At 43.6% G+C, this 8,881-nt stretch overlaps 1 protein-coding gene across 1 annotated transcript; it reads right to left on the reverse strand.

Annotated features, from left to right (window-relative positions):
* Positions 1-421: 421 nt before the first annotated feature.
* Positions 422-3,136, reverse strand: rtn4rl2a (reticulon 4 receptor-like 2 a). The gene is made up of 4 exons (XM_054604933.1): positions 3,007-3,136; positions 2,293-2,519; positions 1,893-2,126; positions 422-1,694 (listed from the first exon to the last, which is right to left on the reverse strand). The coding sequence occupies exons 1-4, from the start codon at positions 3,062-3,064 to the stop codon at positions 834-836; spliced, it is 1,380 nt and encodes a 459-aa protein (XP_054460908.1). The 5' UTR covers positions 3,065-3,136; the 3' UTR covers positions 422-833.
* Positions 3,137-8,881: the final 5,745 nt, after the last annotated feature.

An 8,881-nucleotide genomic window follows, 5' to 3' on the forward strand; every position in this document is an offset into this window, starting at 1 on the left:
CTTTCAGCGTCTCGCTGTGTTCTAACTGCCTCTTTTCTTATTGCTGCATGAACACTGTCCCCCTCCTCCCTCCTTTCCTCTCTTCCTCTTTCTAATCCTAGTTCTTGGAACAACCCTTCCCTTTCCTCTCTCTATCATTATCCTTGCATCCCTTCCTTGTTCGTTGATGTCCCCCCTGCATTCCTCTTTTTCTTTAACCTCCCTCACAGCCTCACAGCATATTGTCTGTCTCTTCGTAAACCTCACTGTGCTCTGTCCTGTAGAAGCACTAGCTTTCTCTCCTGGATGAAGATGAAAGTTATTGTAGTGGACCACAGATATCAGATATCACAAAAATACATACCTATTTACATGACACTTTAAGTGGTTACAGTATTATCATTACTGTGCACTGATTCTAACAGTAATTGTATTAGCAGCCAGTTAATTGGATGCACTAATAGCAATAGTACTTATAACTAAGTTGAGCTGACAAAATTGACAACATCATTCACAACTGCTATCAAATTGCACTGACATTAGTGATGGACTCAGCCCTCGTTGCCCTGATTGCAGGGAATCATTAAGTTCCACCATACAGGTGAGACACAGAAAGCCATACCTGTATAGTATTGTAGATACATGAGCTTAGCTGAAGAACTCTTATCAGCCCTGAAAAGTGTTAAGCCCTGTAGGTGGTAGATTCAGAATCTAACCGTCCCCCTATCTCCCTCGCTGTGCCTAGAGAAATGGCTAACAGCAAAGCGGGCAAAGGGGGTGTAGAGTCTAACAGGTTTCCTCACAGCCTTTAAAACAGGCTGGAAGGGGAAAGGGTTTAGTACTGAGAGTTAGATTCAGCCGAATAGCAGGTGGAGGTTGAGGCAGAGGCTGAGAACAGAAAGGGCTAGTAGTAAGAGGAAAGAGGGCGAGGAGGACGAGGGAGAGGAGGCAGATGGAGGCAGGTCGAACTCAGGTGGACACTCGAGCTCAACGCATCGCAGGGTGACACCTGAGTCCTCGTTGCCGTAGTTTGCCCAGTACTCTTCTGCGTCGAGTTTGGGCAGCGCCAACTCTTCCTCCCCCAACTCGTACTTGACTACTGAGGTGGTTGTGGATGGGCCTTTCCCGTACAAACCAGCTTTGACAGTCTCGGAGGATTTCTCGAAGAGACCTTTCGTTGATGACTGGGGCTTGTTCTTGTGGAACCACCAGCGGGTTTTGGTGCTGAAGGTGGTGGTGGTTGAGCCGGCGATGGAGCCAGGGTCTGGCAGGGGGCAGAGAGCGAAGTCCATCTCACGAAGGAAACGGAGGTCCTGGCTGCGACGGTTGGAAGGGGACGCGCAGATCACCTCTGATGAAGAGACACGGGCCTCGCGGAACCACTCCCACAGTGCACGGGCCTCGCAGCCGCAGGACCAGGGGTTGGCGTTGAGGCGGAGGAACTCAATGCCCTGAGTGTCCCTCAGGGTCTGGCTGGGCAGCTCAGCCAGGGAGTTGTTGAAGAGGAAGAGCATAGTAAGGCGGCCAAGGTCACGAAAGGCGCGGCGGTTCACCTGCCTGATGCGGTTGTCGTGAAGTAGTAGCCGGTCGAGGTTGACCAGTCCGCGAAACACGTTCTCTGACAGGGTGCGGATACGGTTGCCATGCAGGAAAAGCTGGCTCAGGTTGATGAGGTCAGAAAAGATGTCGTCCTGCAGGAAGTGGATATTATTCTCCTGAGGAAGAAAATAAAGGAGGAAGGGGGTTTAGCATGAAAAGAGCAGAGACACTGGGATTTGTAATATTTGTAACTGGACGTTTGTGATAATGTGTGTATTTGTGGGTGGCTGCATGTGTTTCGTTGTATGTGTGTGTATATCTAACTGTGTGTCAGAGTTATATGCATGCTTTGTATGTCTCTCTAGCGCCCCTACCTGCAGGTAGAGGAATTGCAGGCTGTAAAGCTTGTGAAAGATGTCATGGGGCAGGGCAGTAAGTCGGCAGCGGTGCATGTGGAGGCTCTGGAGCTTTTCTAGTCCGCGGAAGGCTCCCCCCTCCAGCCTGTGGAGGCTGGGATTGTCCCCCAAGTCCAACTCCTCCAAGTCCCTAAGCTCACTAAAGGCCCCTGCCTCAATCCACGTGATGTTGTTGGCGAACAGCCACAGGACCTGCAAGAAAACACATGATTTGAACGGTGAACATTCTCCTTAGTGGATATTAACTTTAAATGTGGAACATTTCAAAATCATACAGATATAAAACTTTTCTATGCCTTAAACTTAGACTTAACATTTCTCCTTCCCTGCCAGCAAAAGCCGTTTTCCACACTCTTACCTGAGTCCCGAAGCCAAAAGAGCCAACTCTAAGCTCCGTGATCCGGTTGTTCTGGAGGAATACGCGCTGCGACTCATAGGGCACTCCGACCGGGACTGAGGTGAAGTTCTGCGCCTGGCAGCTCACGGTCATGGGCGTCGGGTAGCACACACACAGGTGCGGGCACGCCGACGCCGGACTTGGCTTGCCGAGGACCAGCCACACCACCAGCCAGAGGGAGAGACCGCCTGAAGGAGAGCAGGGAGAGATTGAGGTGAGCGGGAGCTGTCCGTGGTGCTGAAGGCATCCGTTATCATTCTGAGCACAAATCTATGTACATTTCTACCTACTGCACTGGTATTTTCGGTTGGAATTACATCTCGACTGTCTACACTTGACAACTTCGTGTTTCTACAGTAAGTTAAGTTTACACACCGACTTTTACGCACAGCATAATAACAAAAGTGTCAAAACATAGCAGCTCTTTCTTAGCATTAATACAAAGTTCCTGTTATATTCCACTTCACATTGTGCTATTAAACCATTATCAGTCGTACATTTTTTTTTCTTTCTAATAAATTCAATCATTTATTAAAATTAATGTTACATTTAGCTTTAGCAAGCTTTCTTAGTTGAAAAACTTAGAAATTGTTGCAATTGTTATGGAAGCAATACAGTAGCTCTATCTGTAGCGTCCATGTATCCAAAAACCAAAGAACATAGAGACATACTTACTTTTGCAGTTGCGCATGAAGGAGCATCGTCGGCTCCGAGAAATCGAAGAGGTGTCCATCCTGAACCAAAGCCCAAAGCGAGTTAGCCTAAGAGGGCGAAGTAAAGCCTGCTATCTCCGCTGATGCCCTGGTTCCCGAGTCGGAGCGACTGAGAGTGTGCCGGTTTGTGGCTACCAGTGTCCCATATATACTCAAGCATGCCGTTATTGCCTACGGCAGTGGGCACCGAGGAATCTCCTACGTCACCAATCCGGGGTCATGAATGAATGAGGGCGGCAAGAAACGGAAAGGGGAGGGCCGACCGTAGGGGATTCTCTTGGAGAGCTTGTACGCGCGTAAAGACTGGTTGGAGACGTGCGCTCAGACTATGAGAGGAGGAGATTTTCTCGACGCACATAGAAACAAAAGGGAGGGAGGGCGAGAGAGTGAAAGTAGAAACAGTGAAGGGAGGGGTGGGGGCAAGGCACGGTGCCTAGTAATGATGACTATGTGGAGGAGCGGAGAACGAGTAGGAGAAGAGCGCACAGCTCGTTTCCTGGCTGGCTCTCTCAGAGACTGTTATGGCCTGCTTCCGGCGCACTGAAGCCAGACAGAGATACAGAATATGGGCTTAGATGGTTCTGCCTAAAGGAAAGCAGGATGCCCCCGAATTATGAGTCAACCACATGGGAGAATTTGGTGCCAGAAGAGAGTCACTCAAAGCAACCGTGATGGAGTAGTATTTGATGTGGAGGTTAAATACGACATGGTCCAGTCATGCTGTTTGTACAATTATAGCTCTTGAAGTGATAATTTGATGATGAAATATAAGTGGCTAAGCAAGGCAACAGTGGTCAGATGGAGATGTGCTTTTTTTTTTTTTTTTTATTTAATTAGATTTGGGTCACTTTTAACTAAATCTGTAGAAGTGAATGGAACTTGTCAAATGCAGGTGTATTTCTCTGTTTTCATTGCATGTGTTCAAATATGGTTAATTGGGTTTATAACTGGGGGGAAAGGGGGTAGTCATTAAGCCAGAAAGCAGAAAGAGAGCAAAACACAAGCTGCACACCACTTCAAGTCTGTTTTGTTTTGTCTGTGCCTCAAGCTGTCCTTGCTTGTGTTAAACCACCATGAATACAACTTTGTCAGTTGCCTTTTTGTTGACCGATGTAATGTGAAGTACTTTACAAATTTAATGGACTGAGTGAAACCCCTTTACACTGTAATGTAAAGCAACTGCCCTGTTATTTTCACTACCTTTATGACATTTCTAATTATATTGACCCTTAAAAATATAATTTCAATTTGAAGCTCAGTTTGTGGCGTGGTGCTTTCATTACATGTTTCTAAAGTTTTGCACCTCCATCACTGTAAATCGGGTGGACAAAATATTAGAAACACTTTTGTTAAATACAAGAGCACTGTAAAGCCTCAAGTTGAGCTAGTAAACAAACAAAAAGTTTGTTTTATTGACAATGTTAATGCAATGTATTGCATTTTATTAGAGATGTTTCCATCTTTCTGTGCATATCTATACATTGTTCTGTCATCCAGTGGCCAGTAATCAGTACTGCTATAAATACATACAAAAATACATACAAAGAACCAACATGAGCAACCGCAGCTACAGTATTCCTACTAGAATGAAGTACAGAATACGCTTTGAGAAATAATTAGTTGAAGAGACTTATGCAGGCTTTCAAGATGCCATCAGCTTTTATAGCATATTTGAAATGGTGCTCTTTGTTTTGCAATCGTTTGCTCTCCTGTTTCCTTCTGCTTAATGTATGACTCACTTGATTGTATCGATCATTGATTAGTTTGGTCCTGTAGGCTCTATAAAGTCCTTTAAGAACTGCTTACGCCAAGGGCTACAGAAGGGCTATAAAGAGCTGTAAATATATCCTCTCATTTTTATGGCACACTTTCTTAAGGGCATTTAGTTAGTTTGACATTTGGCAAGCAACAATAGGATGAAAGAAATAGCATAGCCGACCTTGGAGAATATTTCTTTTTTTGAATGTCTGACATTGAATATAGATGTAGAATGCTGCTTAGATTGAGAATCATGATGAGGTAGACAACAGAAGTACTCCCATTCATAGTACTGTAACACACAGGTGGCTCAACTGATGAGTATACATGGGAAAAAATAGTCACATGTCACACACACACACATGTACACACAAGCTTCATGTTGCATGAAGCCAACTGAGCCACAGGCATCATAAACAAATGAGTAATTGAGGGGATCCATTACACGGTGTGTGTTGTTGTTCCCTCACACCTCCTGCTTTGTCCTTATCTGGACTTGTGGACGAGCTTTGGTGCCCACTGGCCATCCGGGACCAACACCTCACAGGCCTCCCCTTCACACACACCCACAGTACCAGCTGCATGTGCAAGTGTGTGTGCTCACGTTCCCATCTGCTGAGGCACAACTTTGTCTAAATGCCACCACTGAGTGTCAGTCAATCAGTATTGTGCCAGTCACCCACACAGCAGGTTTGCGGTACTGTGTAGGCACTGTCTCCTCAATGAGTGTGATGATCACTACATTGTGCTTGTCTAATCCCCACACAGAAAAAAAAACGAGGCTTCCCCTGGCCGCACCCACTGCACATCTGCCTGACCGTCTATCTGTCCATCTGCACGTCTGTCTTTATTGTTCCCTTTGTCGGCATCCTACTGTCCCTTGCTTTATTTACTGGCTTTGATCCACTGTAGGTTACGAACTGAGGAGTGCGTCACTGCACCAACTAGCATGCAGTGTTGTTATCTTTCTGTCTGTGTGTTGTGAGACAACCTGAGATGAACTGATTGTACTTTTAATCAGCTGATGTATATTAGCCTCCTGGGATTCATTGATACATGTGTGGCTGCGCAATTCTGTCCTGCGTGACATCAACATCGTCAACACTGATAGCAGGTCGAAGAGGATGTTAGTAAGGGTGATGGGATACTGTAGTAGAGGTGTGTCTGTTGCCAAGGTAACAACACACATGTTCTCTGGCCTGGATGAAGCTATCAAATAAAAGGTAATATCTTCCTGTTATTGAACTGTAGCCCCCTTTTGTACAATTCACATTGGCTTGAAAACATTTTCTTCTCTTTATTAATATCCTGGAGTGCTGGCGGTTTAATAAGGTCACTCAGTGAGGGGGAGCGGCTTTTACGTGGTTCGTGGTTCATCTCATTAGTGAACACAAAACACAACTTGGACGCTCAGTATATTTGCGCCCTTATGGGCAACACTAATGAGGATGTACAAGAAAGACAGGAGAACAACAGACAGTGTGACGTGCATGCAGTAAAAGACTGATGCAGACACAGATACTTGAGTGACATACTCTGAAGTAAATAGAACAAGAAAGTGTAGTGTCACGCACATAACCAGTGAGACAAAGCGAACCAGGACATTCACACACAGAGGCAGCAGCATCTTTCAGAGTCTGTCCAATTGTCAATGACAAAGACGCTTGTGCTATTCTTCCGCTCACCTCCCCTTTCCAACATCGCATTTCTCTTTGTCTTCATATGCTCCCTCCCTTTTCTGCCAGTGTATTTCATTCGCTCTGTCCCTTGGCGTCATCACTTCCGCTCGACCATATACTGCTGCCTGCTTTCCACACACTGGCACACTAGCACACAGAACAATGAGAAGTGGAGGGAAATGTAATTAAATATTTTCTTCTTATAAAAGGCAAAAACTTATTGTGTTTCTAATATGCTAGACAGCCATTTAGGGAGGACGTCATCACTTTTGTGTTGTTAGTTTAGTAATTTTTATGAGCACTTTAGTATTTGTGTTTTACAATGATTTCTCTTTATTCTCTAAAGAAACCTTTATTAACATAAGCAAATTAAATTACATTTTACTATTAAGAGTACTGTACACGGCCTCATTTCTTTGGACCCCTACAGATGCCCCTGTTCTCATATTTTGTGCATTGTGCATGTATTCTGTTGTCTTTAAAGCCGCACTCGGCCGGTTTTACACAATAAGATCCGTTTACTCAGTATGAGGAGAACTACTCGGTCTGTGAAAACTATTCCCTCCACAATGTGTGTATCTGTTCACATATCCAAAGAAAGTTAACAGGCTTCAAGAGAAAGTTGAAGGCTGCATTAAATGATCTTCACTGCCGTCGTCATTCTCATTAAAATATTTTTTTAAACTGAAATGATGCAGAAATATGGCACCAATTACTGAATGATATTTAAATGTCACATGTCCACAGATATAAAATGATGTAAATTACTAAATTAAAATTAAAGCGTACAATGCCAGCCTTTTTTAAATACTTTTTTGGCCATTGTTGCCTTCATGAGATAGACAGGACAGAAATGGCCATGGGTCAGATTCAGACCTAAGCCACTGGAGTAAGGACTCAGTCTTGGTAAATTGGGCGCACACTCCTCTAGGTGAGCTACCTGGATACCCCAGAAAAAGCAAAGGCAAATCTAAATACCATGTAAACAATATGCATAAACTTCAACAGCTTTAAAACATTAATAGAAACAGTACTCACCTAAATGCAGAAGGAAAGATATCAAATAGCTGTTAAAAGGAAACACCATAGCTACTCACAGCTAGTTCAACATTGGAAAGTGGTCACATGTAGATCAACTAAAGGTATTAAGGTATTTAAATATAACTAAATCACAAGCAGTATTGTACTTAATAATCTATTGGGTAAATGTTATTTACAAGTGAAGTTTTTGAAGGCACAGACAGAGGAAGGAAAGTATAAGGTAGCTGCACCTGCACTGACCATGCAACATAACAACCCAAGGATTTCCTGATTTGAATCCCTGAACTATGACCTGGCTGTGTCACATGACTAAACAACCAATGAAAACAGCAGTAGGCAGTTGGCAAAAGAATACTGAATTATAATACTGAGTTCCCAGATGACCGCAAGGTGAAAAAATTACCAAAAAAAGATGGAAGTTCTTACAGACTATTACAAAAACTGTTGTATGACGTCTTTTGTGGATCTGGATAGAGATAGTTATGTCAGGGGTTAATCTGAAAGCAGACTAATCATGGCAACTTCATTCTATTCTGCATTTATATATGTTGGAAAACTACCCCCTGTGGATGTAATGTGTTTAATCAGATAACCGAAATGATTTGTATCTTTAAAGGTCTAGAAAAAAAATTGAGTGCATATTGTTGTTATAAAATATTTGAAAAGATGAATTAAAAGTTGTCCATTCTTAACATCCACGTTAACCAACTTGTTGTCCACCAACCCTGAATCTGCATAGCAGTCAACAAATGGCAGAAATATGTGTACTTCGCAGGGTACTTTTAAGGCCCCTGCATGTGCTGTCTACACTGTGATTTTGAGTACCATAGTCCACATATAACCACAAACTAATTGCAATGCTTTAATCCTGGAGTGTATGGGTGTAGGGCCATGGAGGTAGTTTTGTTTGTCTCAGTTAAGATATCATTGTAGACGAATACAGACAGCTTTATAACCAAATATTAGGCAATACATTATACAGATTCCGTATGATGAACCTAATAAATTCTTTACACTGTGACATATTTTATAAAAAAGGTGCATTCTCCTGTAAAAGACATCCAACAGCAGTGAAGCAGACAAAGCAGAGTGGATGAACTCACTCTGCTTTGTTTGGTCAATTCAACTTCCTGTCCTCCTCTTTCATCACCAGCAGAAGAATTGTATAACACTCCGCCATATGTGTTTGCATGTGTTCAGATCAATATTGTCCACTCTCCCTCCTCCTCCTTCTCCTCCTCCTCCATCCCTCACTCACTCGCTCATCTCTTCATAGATTATCTGCTCAGTGTCCTCTCGCAGCTCTCGCAAATTTCCGAAAACATAAAAAGCTTTTTCTCCACACTCTCTCTCTATCAA

Source organism: Anoplopoma fimbria, chromosome 9, assembly GCF_027596085.1.
Source record: "Anoplopoma fimbria isolate UVic2021 breed Golden Eagle Sablefish chromosome 9, Afim_UVic_2022, whole genome shotgun sequence".
Classification (NCBI taxonomy): Eukaryota; Metazoa; Chordata; class Actinopteri; order Perciformes; family Anoplopomatidae; genus Anoplopoma; species Anoplopoma fimbria.

Coding starts and splice junctions, on each gene's coding strand:
- rtn4rl2a (XM_054604933.1), bottom strand. CDS start 3,064: ATGGACACCTCTTCGATTTCTCGGAGCCGACGATGCTCCTTCATGCGC. Junction 2,520..3,006: donor CTTCATGCGCAACTGCAAAA/GTAAGTATGTCT, acceptor GCTCTCCTTCAG/GCGGTCTCTCCCTCTGGCTG. Junction 1,695..1,892: donor TGCAATTCCTCTACCTGCAG/GTAGGGGCGCTA, acceptor TTTCTTCCTCAG/GAGAATAATATCCACTTCCT.